General features: G+C 33.0%; 2 protein-coding genes across 2 annotated transcripts; both read left to right on the top strand.

Annotated features, from left to right (window-relative positions):
* Window positions 1–250: 250 nt before the first annotated feature.
* Window positions 251–13,117, top strand: LOC136812785 (cyclin-dependent kinase-like 4). Its single transcript, XM_067069310.1, has 11 exons — window positions 251–327; window positions 853–1,082; window positions 4,442–4,563; window positions 4,963–5,035; window positions 5,585–5,675; window positions 6,224–6,507; window positions 6,667–6,720; window positions 7,879–7,980; window positions 8,594–8,641; window positions 11,884–12,013; window positions 12,966–13,117. The coding sequence occupies exons 2-11, from the start codon at window positions 894–896 to the stop codon at window positions 13,022–13,024; spliced, it is 1,152 nt and encodes a 383-aa protein (XP_066925411.1). The 5' UTR covers window positions 251–327; window positions 853–893; the 3' UTR covers window positions 13,025–13,117.
* Window positions 13,118–18,006: 4,889 nt separating this feature from the next.
* LOC136812719 (rhodopsin-like) lies at window positions 18,007–18,987 on the top strand. The gene has a single exon (XM_067069245.1). The coding sequence runs from the start codon at window positions 18,007–18,009 to the stop codon at window positions 18,985–18,987; it is 981 nt and encodes a 326-aa protein (XP_066925346.1).
* The last annotated feature ends 445 nt before the right edge of the window (window positions 18,988–19,432 follow it).

The following is a 19,432-nucleotide window of genomic DNA, read 5'->3' as shown; positions in this document are numbered from 1 at the left end:
ATTAATTATATATATAGCAGAAAAACAGTTGCACACAGTTAGTCCATTTCAATGTTTCAATGTTGAATTTTATCCTGATAACCTCTTTCAAATATTTTTTCTCATTGTTGTCAAAAAAGTATCAGTTATCACATTCCAATTTGATTTATCTTTTTAAAAATGTTTTCAATTTGGTGTCAAATTAAGACATTATCCCATCTGTTGCTCCCTTTTTTAATTTTCAATTATATATTTTTCTTTTTATGATTTCCTTAGAAAAAATAAAAAATATAAACTTACATGAATATGGAATGTAATGGTTACTATGTTATTAAAACATAATAATTGGTAAGTTCTTTTACTTTTTTTAAATTAATTTGGGAATCTTTTCAACCATTTTGATTCTGATTTTATCCCAGATTGCGATTCCATTGAGGTATAATATTCCTATCTATTTTTAAATTTAGAAATGTTAAAGATTGAATTCATCAAAAAATATAGAAATTATTATTTTTCTTGATTTAAATATCTTGTTGATATTTATTATTACTCTTTTTCAACTGCTGTTTATATTTGTTTTTTTAGTCATTTTCTCCTTGTCATTTTACATTTGATTACAAAGGCATAAGCATAGTAAGCAGACACATAACTTATGGCCTTGAAATTAACACGCAAAGAAATTAACACAAATTCTATTTGCTTTTTCAAGGACACCACGGCTGGTTTTAATTAAAGGGGTTTTGATTAACACGAAATTTCTTAACTTGTGTTAATTACATGTCCACTTATTTTTATGTATAATGTATGTATTATAGGGATGGCTACCACCAGATCAGGTTAAAAAACTAATCAAACATTTTCTTTACTTTATAGAACAACAGTTTTGGGAATGTGGTAATCACCAACAAAATTAAATGACGAACGGAAAGCGAGCTATGGACAAATATGAGAAGATCTCTAAGATAGGAGAAGGTTCCTATGGGGTGGTTTTCAAATGTATGAACAGAGATAATCGTACCATTGTTGCCATCAAAAAGTTTGTAGAAAGCGAAGATGATCAGATTATACGCAAAATTGCAATGCGTGAAATCAGAATGTTAAAGGTATGATGGTGTCAATGTCCTTATAATATTATTGAATTTTTTTCTCTGATCATCCAAGGGAGTTAGTACTAAGATTATTTTTAGGGATTCTTAGAACACCACCACCCTGGCCCAATTTTGAGAAGTAATGGTACTTTCGTTTATATATTTACTAATTTAATCATATTCATACAAATGAATTATTTTATCTCTAATTCTATTTTTTGTCTTCTACGTCTCTGTTACCTTGGTTACAGTGACCCCTAGGGAAGATCATTCTAAAACTGTTTAATATAAATCATGGCTAGCCATTTTAAATATTTCATTTTACTTTTTATTGGCGATCCAAAAAAAATTTGCAATCTGATTGGTTAAAAAGAGTACGATATATCTTGTATTTTACATGTAAAAATATAAATTGACAAAAAGATGTTGTTGCATTGTAGCGATAGCAGCAATCTGACGTCACTTTGCTACAATGCCCTGTGCTTTTTTCCAACACCAAAAGTGCATGTTTTGAGTCACCAATAAACCAGTTATCTGACATTTGCTCTTACAATATGGAAATATTTCACTCGTTCCGGATTTTTTCGTAAAATATCTCAGAACTTAATATTTCTCATATTGTACTCGCAACTGTCCAATAACTATCACATATTATTCCTGTATATTTTTGAAGACACACTAAGCAGAAATGAGCGGTCAAGCTAAAATTGACTCGTAAGTTTTTGATGATTGGTTGATGTCCGAATGGCCCAAATCCAGGATTATAAGACTTAAAATTTGGAAAGCTAAAAGTTTCCCTTAAAAACAAAATTATGGGATATAATATTGATTGCATTTGGTTTTTTGAGGAAAAAAGTTGATTTACAAATGTTTCAAGCTTCAGAATTATTGGTTGCTGAAGTCAAAAGTGTGAGGTCTTCTAGCGCTTAAAATCTGAAATATCTCTCTATTTTATCTTGGTATAAACTTAGTGCCAAAAATTCTTTCAAAACTGGAGAGGAATATTTGGTTGACTTGTTGCTTTGCTTAAATTTTGGTACAAAGTCTTCAACACAATCCAACAGTTAATCCAACAGTTAATTTCCTTTTAAATTCTAACTACATGATCTAAAAAACTATTTAATAGGAAACATTTTTGATTTTCAGCAATCTTTGAAATTAAATTGTTGGAATCTTTAGGTTCTGTGGCAAAAGGTCCGATTCCAAGTCTTTTTAAGGGTTTTTCTCTTTGGCCTAACATAAACTCTTTGAGATTGGCTCTTTTTCATGTAGAAGATTGATCCTTTTTTCACTACATAAAAACTGCTAATCTCAAAATTCAGTGTTGCAATACCTCATATTATACTTTTGTAAAATTTTGTAAGATTTTTGGAGAATTTTTTTGTTGGTATTCCATCACTTCGCTTGGCGTCGTAGGGGCCAACCCTTCTGGATAATTATGATCATTAATTACACCAAATTAATTTACTTTTCATTTTAGCATTTTAAATGAGCTATCCTTGTAAAATTTGTGAAAAACTTGTTAAAAAGCAGCTAAGAGGAAAATTAATTTTTACATTTTTTAATGTTCCATGTTTCTACTAGTAGAAGGTAATATTTTAACAATTTGATTATATCCTTCGACCAACTTTTTTTCTCTAACTGTCCTTTTCACGAGATAACAATCGATAAAATCTTGGAAACTTTAAAAGCTCCTATTTTCCTGCTCAACGTCACCTTAACAACTTTATGCTTGTTTTATAGCGTTTCCAAATTTTTAATGTTAATGCTAATGTTTTAACACTTTCAGTATAGAAGTAATTTTTCGCTCTTCAAGATACCATCTGCAACACTCAACTCTCCTTTGAGTGCCCCTTTGTTGTGGGTTTTTTTAACCGATACAATGTAGTAGTCTGTAAAAATATTCTAGATGAAATTGGCCAAAATATTAAGAATATTCACCAACATGAAATATACTATAGAACCTAAGACTTCCAATTTAGTGCATTTCGAACAAATGGCTTAATATCCCTCGGTAAGGCTCAATACGTTCACAAAAATGTCATTTTATCTTTACCTTAATGTTAAATTTAGGTTGAATTTCAATCCTAAACCTAAGAATACCGTAATAATATTTTAGGACGATTTTCCCGCACAAAGTTAAGAATATCAATGATGGAATGAAAATACACCACTCTTAATAAAAAGCGTGAAATATCTTCTCCACGAGTCACATCTAAACCTTCTTTCGTTCACGTTTTTTATTCAAACATAACAATGCTTAAATTTTGTCAAAATCTACAAACAACTGAAGAACCAGGAAGAACAAACCCAGTCTCACCAGATTTCATGGCTTAGAACAATTTAAGAATATTTGCAAATCACAAAAAATAAGAACTGCGTAGCTTCAGTCAAATTTTACTGGTTCTTATAAAAAAGACATGTATTTGCTTTATTGGACTTCGTAAATAGCTGTCAAAAGTTTCACATTTCTTGTTTGGCAGCTAAATGTGGATGAAGTTTCAAATATTTACTCAATCCATAAAATATCATGACCTAGGTCATAAGTGCTTTATACTTATTTGTTTAAAACATTCCATTATCTCTTAAAAACTTCTCTCATTATTCTGGATCAAAATATTCCACTTTAAGCCTCAATTTCCATGAAATTTGAAATACATTTTGCTTTCAATTCAAGTGTAGGGTTTGTTTCATAATTTCTCTTGATAGAATGATTACTCTTTTGGTGAGTGTCCCACTTAGGCTAAATCGCAGACCTCTACAAAATTGTTATACAAGGAGTACGAATCTGTTAGTGGTTGCCAACAGCCTAAATTTCAATATGTCAAATTCATCAAACCTAAAGCTTTTTAAACCTACAGAGCGTAGAAAAACGTCGGACTTTTTGTACTATACAAGATACACCCATTTTTTACTCTCATAATTCCGGGTGGAAGATTATGAGTTCTTTCGTGGTGATCACAATTTTGCTAACCCCAGGCCATTTACGTGGATAACCCAGTAATCTATGACTATAGTCAGTCTTTCATGTCGGAAGCTACGGTAAGTCAGCTTGACGGGACATTAGGGGACCGGGGACCACTGATATGTGGCGCTACTTCTCATTTATATCTCTCACATACGTAGCAGCGACTTTTTGTGTTTAGAATTTTGAGGATGGCGGAGTGACTGAAGCAATTTGTAATAACCAGTCGTTTTGACCCGTAAAATCGAGGACGGTAAAAGTGCTGATTACCATCGTCCCAGTCAATCAGGATCTTGACATATTAGAAGCTAACTGTCAGCGTCGCTGAAAAACACAAATAAATAAACTCGCTAGTGATGACATAGGGTAGGAATGGGTTTCTTTTATCCCTTTCTTTCCTTCTCTTCAGCAATTGAAGCATCACAATTTAGTAAACCTTCTTGAAGTGTTTCGAAGGAAGCGCAAGTTACATTTAGTGTTCGAATATTGCGATCATACAGTGCTCAATGAACTCGAAGATCATCCAAACGGGTAAGACCTTCCCTACTTATTTTCAATTTCCCTTCGAATATATGTTTTTCCATTTTTTAAGTTACGTAATTTATAGAGGCAAACTTTCGAATCTGTATCGAGTCAATCCCTTACGCAAATCGAACGTTTTCCATAATGGCTAATTACGTAACTTAACAAAACATTTAAAAACTCTAATTTTAACGGTATTTTCGTGGTTTAACGGCTACTATTCCTAAGTTGTAGGATTTTTTAAGCTTTGTCTAATGATACCAAATATGTGAGAAGCAGAATCGCTGATATCTTGCTTATGAGAATTCTTTACATAGACGATATCCTCTCTCGACATGTCTAAGTATACTATTGTTTTGTAGGATCATCAACGAAAGTTATCAATATTCTACGTTTTTTTTTATATAGGGTTGGCGAGAATCAAATCAAGCGAATCGTGTATCAAGTTTTATCAGCCGTTGAGTTTTGCCATAAACATAACGTAAGCTATTTCTTTCATGATAATTATTGATATGATTTTATACCATTACCATTGCCGTAAATAGATAGAGTCGATATTTTACGTGGATAGCCCAGTAATCTAGGACTTTGAGGCAGTTTATCGATTGTTTTCACGGGGTCCATGCGGCTATCTATGAACTGAACGGAACATTGGAAGGAGCGGGGATTCGAACCGCGAACTCCTGGTTTAAAACGCTGACGCCTTTGACCACTTGGTCATCGCTCCGTTGAACCAACAAGGAAATAGCGCAACGACATCACTTATAGTAGCAAACCACTGAACCAAAAACTTGAGTGAGTTTGTTGCACTACGCATTGTGTTAGCTTTAATTAACAGCTTATTTTGTACTTTTCAAGTTTATTTTTGGTCAAAGTTTTCATGAAGTACAGTGGAGTCTCTTTTTTAACTCGAATATCTCCTTAACTCGAACAAATTGTGTTCCTCGTGAATGTTCGAGTTATGGAGACTCCACTGTATAAAATATACGACCGCGTTGTTTACCAAACTGTTGTTTTTCTTTCAATTCAGTGCATCCATCGAGACGTGAAGCCAGAAAATATCCTTGTCACCAAAACAGGGATCGTCAAATTATGTGATTTCGGTTTCGCCAGGCTACTAAGTAAGTTAAATGCAGACTTTCGATAATATTTGAGGATTGTCACTCGGAATCTTGACAGATTTCTATATAGTAGGTGGCCAACCCTTGGGATCCGTAGCATCTTTCGTGAGACATGGCCACGTATGATTTGTTTGAAAGTAGATAGAATTTTGAGACTTTTTTTGAGAGTAGAACCACGAATTAGGTCTGGTTAAATTTTATTTTGCCCAAAAATGCTGACGTGACAGGCAAAACTCTTAACCCCCAAAGTGAAAGATGTTACGGATCCTAGAGGTTGGCCCCCTAAATCTATCGCTCGGTTTTAAAAATTGCACGGCATGAAAACAGGGAAATTGCTAGATTCAATCCATCATCCCAAAAGCGACGCAAATCTTAAAGCTTCATTTTTTCTTGCTTAAGAAAGGTTGGAGATTCCTCTCGAGCCACTTTGGGGCTTTAAACTCAATGATTCGATACTTCTTGACCTGGTGGCCTTATATTCATGAGTTTAGAAATCAATAGTTTTAACTCGGAAAAGTGAATGTTAAACTCGTTTTTCTTTCAATTAGCCGGACCTACAGACGAATACACGGACTACGTTGCAACACGCTGGTATCGAGCACCGGAACTCCTGGTTGGAGATACGCAATACGGACCCGCCGTTGACGTGTGGGCCATCGGTTGCGTCTTTGCGGAACTCTTGTCCGGGCAGGCTCTTTGGCCTGGAAAATCGGACGTTGACCAATTATATTTGATCAAAAAAACTTTAGGCGACCTAATACCACGCCACGTAGATATATTTCGAAGCAATGCATTTTTCAGAGGAATTAACATCCCAGAATGCACTCGGATGGTAAGTACGGGTTGTTTACAGTTTTGTGGGAATATTTTTGGTGAAAAGCTTGATGTCTGACGTATTTGTAAATAGCTCCTAAAAGTAGGATGCTTATTTTCAGAACAAAACTTTCAAACGGTCACGTGACTAATAGTCTTTTCAATTTTCCATTTAAAGGAGCCATTGGAGTTGAGATTTCAAACAACAAAAACATCGTTATCATTTATGAAGGTATATTTTTCTTTTCTTTTTTATCACAAATTAGTAACATCAAAGTTAGATCACAGGACGGGCGGTGAAGTAGTCTGTCCATTCATTATTATCATTACGTGATGAACGCCTGTGGACCATGAGCGTTATACAAAAGTCAGGTCAAATTTGAAACTTTCTTCCTTATAATTAGTGATTTATGAAAAAAAATTATAAATAAATCTTTGTAATACATCTTGGGCATTTCAACAATCAATATATTAGTGGTTACGCGCAAAGCTCTGTTCGCCAGCAAATGAATTTTGAACATTCCGCTCATATCGGCAGCGCATCTCATCTATCTTTCCCAGATGGTTTTTCACAAAAACCACCATTCAAACAATATCGATTTGATACGATTCTGGGGGTCACCAGCATTCTGTGGGCCAATTACTGTACCTTATCGGGGAAAACTTCGTCGGGGAAAATTTTCGTCGGGGAAAAATATTCGTCCCTTGGCCAAAATTTCGTCACTTTTCCCCGACGAAGTTTTCCCCGATAAGGTATATGAATTCGTTTCAAAAACCTTTTTATTTACCTTGAGACAGCTTTGACTATACTTAACATTCTTATTTTATTTCTCCATGCTCGGTCATAGCGTTAGCCTGGGTTTAGTTCCCAGGCAAAAATTAGCCCCCCTCCCCCGAGTTTTAAAACCCCCCAAAATTTTTTGTTAGCCCCCAGGACTTTTGATCCTAGACACTTTCAAAATATTGATCCAGTAAAAAAGGTTTTTCCAATGTAAATTGCGTTCAGTTCTAAGTTTAAGATAAAATATTTTGCACACTTTCTATAAAAATATTGCGCGACAAGCGAAAGTTCTTCAGATTCATGAGCTTCGATTTGAGTAATTGAAGCCAACTATTAAGCTGAATTATTTTAGCCCCCACGTTAAGTGATGAGATTTTAGCTCCCCCCAAGTACATAGGTCTCCCCAAAAAATTGTGTACTTCCAGCCCTCTCCTTTTTTGGGAAAAATTAGGGTGTACCCCCCCCCCCAACCACCAGGGGGGGCTGACGCTATGTCAGTATAGTATAATAAATGATTTTATGAACTTTTATTTACATAAATCGTTTCTTTTTGCGGACCTGCTACATATCCATTTAGTTATACCACAATTTTCTGTTTTCTTTTTTAAGAGTTGCCTAGTGATGGAACCATCTGAACGGCTATCCTGTACCCAACTAAAAGAACATGAATATTTCAACGGGTTCAGAGAGCAATTCGAAGTTGAACTGCAGGTACAAGCTTTATTTGTTACTGGCATACTCTCTTTGCTATGAGATTGATATCGTTGATTATAGTGTGATTTTATGTTGGGCAAATTTTCCCTTTTTAAGTACTGAGTGTGTGTGCCAGAAATAAGTTAATGATAACAAATAATAATTGATGTAAAATTTCACGAACTCTATAAATTTTTACTTCCAGGGGTCTTAAGCAGAAATTTCAGGCTTGAGTCCAGTTTTTGTTTTTAATTGAAACACTTTATTCCAGTGAAAGGTAATATTAAACAAATTTTAATTTCAAAGAAGGTGATTTATTTCTGGCACACTTGGTACAAAAACACTGGAAATAAACTTCATGTTAATAAACTTTAAACACTTGAAATTGTCTGAAAATCCAAAGTATGATATTTTGAGTTGAAATGTCTTCAACACATGCTTTATTCTCATGATTTTTTGAGATTAATGAAACTTGATTGTTTCATGTGTTGTGAAATCGAGTCATTTTTCAGTTTGGAGAAGACAATGAAATTGCACAAACCTTCCTTTTCTAAGGATTAATTTTCACAATAAAATTTCATCGAAAGTCAGTGATTTCCATTTTTTTTCTTCAATTCTCAATCTCTTTTAGAGCTTATTGCCGAACAATCGAAGTAAAGGAAAAAGAGCTGGTTATAAGGTAATAAAAAGAAGCTATTTTACAGTTTCTAATTTGTAAGTCTTTCAGTGTAATGTTATTTCTAACTTGATGATGATTTTTATTGGGCTTTTTCTTTATATTTCTTTGTTTGTTTTTTGTTGTTTTTTTCACACAAAAACATTATCGATAACAATGCCCATGATGAGCATGTTTCAAATTTCAGAGCTGTTTAACTTCCCTTTCCAAGTGACAAAATTACGCTTGAGGTAAAAAGCAGTACGTTTTTTGCGACATTTTCTGAATAAGAAACCTCATGTAGCCGGCCCCGTAGCAGGACAGCGCTAGGAGATATGCAAAAACTGATTTGAAATTCGAAATCAGCACGAAAATCTGATCTAAAACAAGTTGTTATCATTAAATTTTTCATTCAAAGTTCATTCAAATTCAAACATTTTCAAATTATCAATTTTCCTTGGTTTCGAAGATTTTAGTAAAAAAACAGCCTCCTATACCAGGCCAAGGATGAGAGCTAGGACAAAATGAATTTCAAATTCGGAATCAGCATGAAAAACTAATTTAAAAAAGATATCACATCACTAGAAAGCTATTCAAAATGGAAAATTTTAAAAAAATTGACTTTTAGCGGTTTTGGGCGGTTTTCCGAAAAAACGGTCTCCGGTAGCCGCCCAGGGGTAAGAGATATGGAAAAACGGATTTCAACAACGGAATCAGCATGAAAAATCAATTTAAAAAAGATGGTTAAACTTAAAAAGTGTAATTTTAGCCCCCCCCCCCCCCCACTATTTTTAACTCTGAATTTTTTTAATTTTATGAAGTAAAATGCTGAGAATGATGGATTTAAGTCCCAAAACGTCCATTTTTAAGGCTTTTTAGTTCTGAAATGTGTATTTTAAGGCTTTTTAGAACTGAAATGTGTATTTTAAGGCTTTTTAGAACTGAAATGTGTATTTTAAGGCTTTTTAGAACTGAAATGTGTATTTTAAGGCTTTTTAGAACTGAAATGTGTATTTTAGGCTTTTTAGAACTGAAATGTGTATTTTAAGGCTTTTTAGAACTGAAATGTGTATTTTAAGGCTTTTTAGAACTGAAAATGTGTATTTTAAGGCTTTTTAGAACTGAAATGTGTATTTTAAGGCTTTTTAGAACTGAAATGTGTATTATAAGGCTTTTTAGAACTGAAATGTGTATTTTAAGACTTTTTAGAACTGAAATGTGTATTATAAGGCTTTTTAGAACTGAAATGTGTATTTTAAGACTTTTTAGAACTGAAATGTGTATTTTAAGGCTTTTTAGAACTGAAATGTGTATTTTAAGGCTTTTTAGAACTGAAATGTGTATTTTAAGGCTTTTTAGAACTGAAATGTGTATTTTAAGACTTTTTAGAACTGAAATGGTATTTTAAGGCTTTTTTAGAACTGAAATGTGTATTATAAGGCTTTTTAGACTGAAATGTGTATTTTAAGACTTTTTAGAACTGAAATGTGTATTTTAAGGCTTTTTAGAACTGAAATGTGTATTTTAAGGCTTTTTAGAACTGAAATGTGTATTATAAGGCTTTTTAGAACTGAAATGTGTATTTTAAGACTTTTTAGAACTGAAATGTGTATTTTAAGGCTTTTTAGAACTGAAATGTGTATTTTAAGGCTTTTTAGAACTGAAATGTGTATTATAAGGCTTTTTAGAACTGAAATGTGTATTTTAAGACTTTTTAGAACTGAAATGTGTATTTTAAGGCTTTTTAGAACTGAAATGTGTATTTAAGGCTTTTTAGAACTGAAATGTGTATTTTAAGGCTTTTTAGAACTGAAATGTGTATTTTAAAGGCTTTTTAGAACTGAAATGTGTATTTTAAGGCTTTTTAGAACTGAAATGTGTATTTTAAGGCTTTTTAGAACTGAAATGTGTATTTTAAGACTTTTTAGAACTGAAATGTGTATTTTAAGGCTTTTTAGAACTGAAATGTGTATTTTAAGGCTTTTAGAACTGAAATGTGTATTTTAAGGCTTTTTAGAACTGAAAATGTGTATTTTAAGGCTTTTTAGAACTGAAATGTGTATTTTAAGGCTTTTTAGAACTGAAAATGTGTATTTTAAGACTTTTTAGAACTGAAATGTGTATTTTAAGGCTTTTTAGAACTGAAATGTGTATTTTAAGGCTTTTTAGAACTGAAATGTGTATTTTAAGGCTTTTTAGAACTGAAATGTGTATTTTAAGACTTTTTAGAACTGAAATGTGTATTTAAGGCTTTTTAGAACTGAATGTGTATTATAAGGCTTTTTAGAACTGAAATGTGTATTTTAAGACTTTTTTAGAACTGAAATGTGTATTTTAAGCTTTTTAGAACTGAAATGTGTATTTTAAGGCTTTTTAGAACTGAAATGTGTATTATAAGGCTTTTTAGAACTGAATGTGTATTTTAAGACTTTTTAGAACTGAAATGTTGTATTTTAAGGCTTTTTTAAACTGAAATGTGTATTTTAAGGCTTTTTAGAACTGAAATGTTATTATAAGGCTTTTTAGAACTGAAATGTGTATTTTAAGACTTTTTAGAACTGAAATGTGTATTTTAAGGCTTTTTAGAACTGAAATGTGTATTTTAAGCTTTTTAGAACTGAAATGTGTATTTTAAGGCTTTTTAGAACTGAAATGTGTATTTTAAGGCTTTTTAGAACTGAAATGTGTATTTTAAGGCTTTTTAGAACTGAAATGTGTATTTTAAGGCTTTTTAGAACTGAAATGTGTATTTTAAGACTTTTTAGAACTGAAATGTGTATTTTAAGGCTTTTTAGAACTGAAATGTGTATTTTTAAGGCTTTTTAGAACTGAAAACTTTCCAGTGGATCAAGTTTTACAAATAAAACTCAATTTAAGAAAAAGATTATAGACAAGGTAGAAGAGGTCAAATTTTGGTAGATAAGGCTTTCTAGACCTGAAGAATGACCCCTTGAATATGAATTCACCAGCAGTTTGTTAAATGTGACTTAAGTCTTTGATGTAACGATATATTCGTTGTCTAGAGTCGTCTAGCATTTCCATTGATCACTTAGAATTTCTTACATTTACAGTAATACCGATAACCTTACATCCTTTAACGTACCTTTTCCATGTGACAAAATTACGCTTGGGATGAAAACTCTAAAAGCTTTGTTTTATACTATATCCCGTCTATAAGACAGTCAGCTCCGTTTAAGATTTCGTTTCCTCCTTTCTCCTCTTTATTCTCACATGGTAATTCTCTAATCATTTCATCATCCCCCCAGACAAGAGAAACACGTCCGGTCAAGACGACAACATCATCGGAAACAACCGGAGCACCCGGAGGAGGAGCCAATAACAATAATTATTTACCGCATCTGTCGGATACTTCACATCCTTCATATCATGACAAAGGTACGTTTTCATTATTCTTCGGGAAAACTCGGAAGTAATTTTTCAGTCATCAAAAAAATTTCAATCCTCTTAACGTTACTTGAATCGATTTTTATTTTTTTTAATCTGTTTTTTATTCTTTGAGATTCTTTTCTACGTTTCTACCTTGTAATTTGATTGGTACGGGTTTCATCCAAGATCCTGGATGATTGCTATAGTTATTCTATAATAGAATCTTTATTTGTCGTCACAGTGTAATATTCGGATTCAGATTCTCATGGTTCACCATGCTTTGTAATAATCTTTTGGTTTTTTTAACATTCTCCAACAGTGTATTTTTAGGCCTTGGAAAATCTTCTCTTAGGGGGTTCATTTTTGTTTTTGTTATTAAAATATAGTTCTTTTATTTAGTTTTCTCGATCGAAGGACCGTAAGAATCGAGTTCGATTTTGGTGTGATTAGTACTATAGTAATCATATAGTTTGGAGTGCAATTAGCGATTAATTACGAGTAACAAAGGAGAAAATTATGATATTTTCTCCTGTGTTATGAGTGATTCATCGTTAATTGCACGACAAACCACATGATTCCGAGGTAACCGTCAGTCACACATTTGCACTCTACTTGTTTTGTAAACATTCGATTCGAAAACCTCTTTTTATTCTTTTGTCTAGAAAGAAGACATTGCAGCGCGAGTTTCCTTTGTTTTCATTTAAGAGAAGATATTGCATTGCAAAATTTTTTTGTCTTTTTAAGTGGAAAATTTGGGTTTTTTTGCTACACGGGCGTGAGAGAGAAAGGAATGGGGGGCCATAGAGTGCAAAAAGTGGTATAGTGCAATTGATGATTAATTGTACTTCTCTAAACCAATCAGATTCGAGTAATTTTGCACGACTGGCGATTAAGGGGTGACATCTAAAGGACGAATGTTAATTCAATATTTTATAATTCAATAATATTTTCTTACTATTAGATCATCGAAAGGAAAAGAAACGATATGATGGCCATTTACCTTCCATTCCGCCACGATGATTGAATCAAATAAGTAAACAAACAAACAAATAAATAAACAAACAAACACGACACATATTCCAAGATGGCTTTTGAGTCTGAAAACCTTCCTGTTTTCAGATGGTATTGAGTTGTATAATTTTTCGGAAGATTGAAAGTGTGCACCCTGTCTTCCGCCCTTGTCACCGCCACTGGTTATTTTTCTACAGTAAGCAACAAAAGTGAAAATGTAATCACGAATGTATTATATGTTTAAATGCGAAATCAATCCCTAAGCGTACTAAAAAAAACGAAAGAAGATATTTTTCGACAATTTCTACCCAAATCTATCAATAATCAATAGCTATACAATAATTAATGAATGACTTAAATCGAAGAATAAATGAACGAACAATGGATCTTTGACAAGATAATGGGTGGATAAAATGTAATTTTGATACATCTAAAAGGTATTTTGAATTTCAATATTTCTTGCTTAAACACACTAATGATTTTTTTCAATTTCTTTTTTTTTTAATTTTGGGATCTTTTTTTATTTTTAATCACTGTACAATGGTTATTTTTTATTTCGTTAATTTGTTTTGATGCATGAAATCTCCCAGTAAGTGTCATAACATACAGAAAAAACAAAAACAAAAACAGGGAAAACCTTGATCGTATTCGCATCAGACCCGTAGGAAGCATTTTCATTTTGAGGGGACAGAGTGAGAAATATAAACCGAGGGAAAAAATTCGCAATTTAAGGTGTCTAGATTGCTGGAAAACGCATCTAATTAAAGGATTATGTTCAAAATGAAGCTATTAACACAAGCTACCAACTTTTGGAAACATTTATTTTTGGGAAGGGGGGGGGGGCAAATGCCCCTGTGTCCCCCCCCCCCCCCCGTTGCTACGGAACTGCGCATAGCTTGTATTAAGGATTCGACTTTTTCATTTCATTATTTTTTAATGTTTTTTTTAGTATTCACAAGGTATGAGAGGGTCAAAGATTAGGGAAACGTTAATTCTAAGAATTCAAACTTGCTGAGTCAGTTCACTGTATGTTTTTTGCACTTTCCTGACATCATCACGGATCAAAAATCTAAACTAGAAATCTTTCTTTACTATGCACCTTAAGTTTTTTTTTAATTTTTACTCTAGTTAGATTTTTTACGTGTAATGTAATATACTGATATGAGAGATGTATCCTGTATGTAATATTATATTATGTTTTTAATGTTATAATTAAGATATTACTGTTTTTTACAGAAAATTGGATCTATATATAACTGCAAATCCCTTGTACCGTCATTTGGGGTACTTTTTATGACCCAAGAATCACAAAGTTTTCTTGTGCTTGATCCATATACAATTCTAAAAATTACAATATGACTTAGGTATTTACATTCTGTTCTATGCAGCATGATTTATAGCTTTCTTCAGACCGGAAGCAGCCCTAATTGACGGTACTTAAGAATATCTCCAATCATGGTTGGGTCAACTCTTAACTTAATGTCCGTTCTTAATACTCCTACCCACTATCTCTTCTTTTTAATTACGGACTTAAGGCCACCTTGGGATGGGATGAGTATTTCCTTTGCATTTTCTACAGACTGAGACTTTTCTGAATTTCAGTTAATATGAAAATAATAGACATTTTTTTATAAGGAACCTTAACTTGGCTCCGAGCTCCTTATTTCCCCAGAGAATCTCAACCTCAAAGTTTCTTAATATCGAGTTCTTTATTTACTTGGCTAAGTTTGGATTTTCTAAGTATGTAACTAATGTATAAGTATAACATTGGACTGCAGTACAGAAAAAGACGTTTATTGAATGTTGTTCCGTCAACATTTTGTCATTTACTTGTTAAGGCTTTTGTAAATGTGAGCAAGTTCAAGTTTAACTCTCAATTTGTTTTTGTTATTCTCAGCCTCAGCAGTTCCTTAGCTACGGAGGCCCATTAGTGCCATCTAGATTATCCTTAAATATTCTAACGACGAAACTAAAAAAAAAACGGCGGAACCAAAAAATTGACGACGAAAAGGAAAAAAAATTGTTACTTCGTTTCATCGTCGAAAAAATTGAGAACGAAACTAAAAAATTGACGACGAAACTGAAAATAAATTGTTAATTCGTTTCGTCGTCAAAAAAAGTCAACAACGAAACTAAAAAAAATTGAAAATGGGGGCCCTGACGGTTTCAAAATAAACATTGATTCTGGTGGATTCTGAAGATGGATTTGATAGTTCTGGTGAATGCAATGTTGTGAAGATGGTTCTTGTGAATGAGATGCTAGCAATGATGAACCAGAATAAGGATGTGATGGTGGAGATTTACGAAGTACAGTATGTGGCCCCCAAAACGGAGGTCATCATTAAAATGAGGATTCTCACTTGTAGATTTATCAGAATTAAACGATTTTTGTTTATTTTGAAAGAATGATGGTTATACTTGAAAAAGAACATGTTTTTAATGGTTTGAGACAGATTCAAAATAACATATATGCGTCTGAAGGAAATATTTTAACACCAAAATTAGATAAAAATTGCACATAACTCACTCTAGCTACTTGGATATTGAAAATAAGTTATAAAAATGATGTATAAGAAACTTTCTACACTTAATGCCGTTCAGAAAATGCAGATACATCTGTGACTTTAGACGATGGGTAAAAGATATAGCATCTTAAAGGTCAACCAGTATTTTGGGGCCCTAGAATCAGCATTGATAAAACCGAAAATTCTAAATATGAGAAACAACAAAAAATCTTTGAATTCCATTCCTATCAGCCTGAAATAATAGTTTATAACAAAAAATTAACATTACATATAAAATTTTCGCTGAATCAGCAAAAACGGCAAATTCTGTCATTTTTTTGCAAAATGTAGGAGAAAAATACCTTTAAAAGCTTAATATTTTCAATTTCAGTTAAGCTGTTTTTCTAAAATTTTCACAGCATATTCCATACTTCCATACATGAATGGAACTATTTTCAAAAGAGATTTGTTTTCAGAAACTTGATTAAGACGTTGTTAAATCAAAATTGTCATTTTGAAAATTTCTGAATTTTCAGTTTGGACTTTGCATCATCGAAAATTTTGAAATATTTTATAAAAATCATAAATTTTACATGTATCGGGTCGTAAATTCAATGGAAAACACAAATACGTTCATAGTTTCTCCCCTTTTTACCACTGGGCTTAATAATTTGATTTGAACTACACCTGCGTTTTGGGGCCCCAAACCTGTGTTTTGACAACCAGGGGTATACTGTAAAAACTTTATCAAACAAATTTATGCCCAAAACCCTCTAAATCACATTTCCAAACTATGGTCAACATTTTGAATTCATATCTTAAAGATATCTCGAGAAATCGCTAAAATTGCAAACCTCCGTTTTGGGGGCCCTTATAAAAAGCTACCTATCTTTAAGCGATTGAAAAATACTGTTGAAAAAGAACTTCCGGGAAATAAAGTAGAGATGTTAAAGTTTTTCATGCAGCAAAAAATTTTGTAAAACCTCTTTTCCTCTAGATTTGAGAGAAGTTTTAAATTTGATCGACGTTTTGTGGGCCACATACTGTAACAATTTATTTTCAGTTTCAACGTCAATTTCTCAGTTTCGTCGTAAATTTTTTTAAAGTCTATTCACGATAAGTGTGCACTCTTTTTTCATTTACCTATAACTTTTGAAGGAATTCTTCAATCTTTATAAATTTGGTATCATTGGAAAGATATTAGTGAGTGGATCAATTTGAAATAAAAAAATCTTTAAACAAATTCTAAAAATGAAGATGAAAATGAAGAAGAAAAAAATGAAGATCTTGTAGAAAGGTGCTATAGCTATGATTTTCACTGAAGTGAATCCTTGATTATCGAACATCATCACTGTGAAAAAATTTCTCAAAAATAATCATTCAGTCAAAAGATATCAAGCAAAGTTATAAGCTGATTGACGTCTAAAAACGCTGTTTTCTGCTGTTTTCTGCTGTTTTTTGGGGTCAATCACTTATTAACTTTGTATCATAACTTTATATTGAATAAATATTTTAGTGAAATTTCTTCACAGTGATGATCTCCTAAGATCAAAGAATCTCTCCAGTGAAAATGAAAGTTATAGCACTTCTCTACAAGATCTTCATTTTTTTCATCTTCATTTTCATCTTCGTTTTTAGGATTTTTTTAAAGACTTTTTTATTTCAAATTGTTCCACTTACTAATATCTTTCCAATGATACCAAACTTATAAAGATTGAAGAATTCCTTCAAAAGTTATAGGTAAAAGAAAAAAGAGTGCACACTTATCGTGAACAGACTTTAGTTTCGTCGTCAATTTTTTAATTTCGTTGTCATTTTTTTTAGTTTCGTCGTTAAAAAATTAAAGGAAAATCTAATTGGCACTAATTGACTTATCAGATCCTTAATTTTTTTATTTCTCTTCGATATCGTTTTTTCCTAAAAAAATGACCTCTTCAAATTTATTTAAAATTAGGTTTTTTTTTCTATTTTGAAGTGTTATCTCGGCTTTCATATTTCAACACCCCAGACTAAAGATTTTAGAGAAAAGTATCAAAGCTTTTTAGTTGAGAGCAATATTCGAGAATTTTCATATTTTGCAAATTATTTATAAGAAACTTTTGTGATTTAGAACACCATGTTGTTGTACTGAAGTTAAGCTTTTCGCTGAACTCATCTTGCCCTTTTGGAATGCACGGATGTGAAAGTGCTTCAGCCTCGTTTCACCTGTTCTTATTGGTTAGTTCAATATTTTTCCGCAATAGTTCAGTGTTTTAATTTTGTCAATTGTTGTTCTTACTAAAAACGTTAACTTATTATCATTCTTATAAAACTTACTTTTGTTCAGCCTCCTTTTTTCATATAATAGATTTCTTTTTTCCATTTCCACCACTTCACATCTTTACACGCAAAGAAGGAAGAGGGTGTTTTAACATTTTAACACTAGCAAGGTCTTCTGAATCCTAAGTCAACGCTAGGTCATACTACGGGAGATTTTTTGAATCCGTAATGGTGCTGGAAGTAACGTACGAACATATTTTTCTCCTGGTGATGGTGACATTGGGAACGATACTAAACCTATTAGTGATAATAACTCTTCTCTTTATGATAACAAAAGGCGATCACGAATTACGTAATGTTATTTTAATGAGCTTGGCAGTATCCGATATGCTTCCAGCTTTGTTCGGTTTTTCACTCGAGTTAACATCAACAGATGATATTATGTTCTGCAAAATATCGGCATTTGCTGTGACGTCATCCTCGCTGAGCTCTATCATGCATATGGTGCTTTTAATGATCGAACGCGCGTACACTATCAAGTATCCATATCGAGCGCACATTGTGCTAAAAAGGAAAAGTATCATGGCTTGCTTTGTTAGTATAGCTTGGATATATGGTACTGTTCTCGGCGTTTGTCCTTTGCTGGGATGGGGTAACTACACGCATGAGGGCGTCTCTATGAAACGCTGTAGCATTGACATTAATATGAATACATGGAGCGTCACAACATACAACTATTCGTTATTGTTACTAGGTTATCTCATACCGATAGCCGCAAGTGTGGCGTGTTACGTCGTCATCAAGAAAGAATACGGAAAACTGTCAGAGAAAGCCGTGCGCTACCAAGGAAAAAGTTCCCTCATGACGCAACATACTATGGACATTCAAAGATCGTTCACACTTATGTTTTTAGTCATGCTCTTAGCTTTCCTTATTTCATGGACGCCATATGCACTATGCATAATTTACAGACTTTGCCATGGAACCGTCTCGCCCTTTGTATTAGACATTTCAGCATACTTCGGGAAAAGTTCAATTATCTTCAATCCAATCATATATACTTTGATTTATAAGAATTTCAATAAAGCCTTGAGGCGTGTTCTTTCTTTCCACCCTTGTCAAGACACCGCCAGACGAAGAACACAAAGTAATATCATCAATTGGAACGGAATAACTTTAACAGATGAAGATATAATAAAGACAGTTTAAATACCAACACTAAATTCCTTTCAAATTCATATTTCATACTATCCCTCAAACAATCGATTATTTTTTCAGCACCCCCCCCCCCCCCCCCAATTCAACAGTTCAACCTAATGAGACTGGTCAAATTGCGACAGTAAAACAACCTAAAAAAGTTATTTTCATGTGAAAGCATTTTTTTATCCCACACAGACTTCTGCTGGAGCCCCAATCCCACTAGACGATCCTATCGTCTACACAAGATCACTAAAAAAGGGAATAGTTTAGGAGAGGCGTGATAAATTCGGGTGGAGCAAGCAGTGGCGGAGATGTTTACAGTGTAGTGCAGTTGTTCCAAAACTCTACCGCCACTTTTTTCCCGTAAACCACCCTGACGCCCTAACTCTTTCTCGCATTTACTTTAAACGGACGATAGCATCGTCTACAATCCCACTGGAAAATTTGGCCAGGT

The sequence above is a fragment of the Clytia hemisphaerica genome, unplaced genomic scaffold, assembly GCF_902728285.1.
Source record: "Clytia hemisphaerica strain Z4C2 unplaced genomic scaffold, Clytia hemisphaerica genome assembly, whole genome shotgun sequence".
NCBI lineage: Eukaryota > Metazoa > Cnidaria > Hydrozoa > Leptothecata > Clytiidae > Clytia > Clytia hemisphaerica.
Note: the sequence above shows the minus strand (reverse complement) of the source record. Positions and strands in the feature narration are given on the sequence as shown.

What these genes read in the sequence shown, in the direction of transcription:
- LOC136812719 (XM_067069245.1), top strand. Translation starts at nt 18,007, where the DNA reads ATGGTGCTGGAAGTAACGTACGAACATATTTTTCTCCTGGTGATGGTG.
- LOC136812785 (XM_067069310.1), top strand. Translation starts at nt 894, where the DNA reads ATGACGAACGGAAAGCGAGCTATGGACAAATATGAGAAGATCTCTAAG. An exon ending in GTGAAATCAGAATGTTAAAG is followed by an intron (nt 1,083 to 4,441) that starts GTATGATGGTGT and finishes CCTTCTCTTCAG; the next exon opens with CAATTGAAGCATCACAATTT. An exon ending in TCCCAGAATGCACTCGGATG is followed by an intron (nt 6,508 to 6,666) that starts GTAAGTACGGGT and finishes TTCCATTTAAAG; the next exon opens with GAGCCATTGGAGTTGAGATT.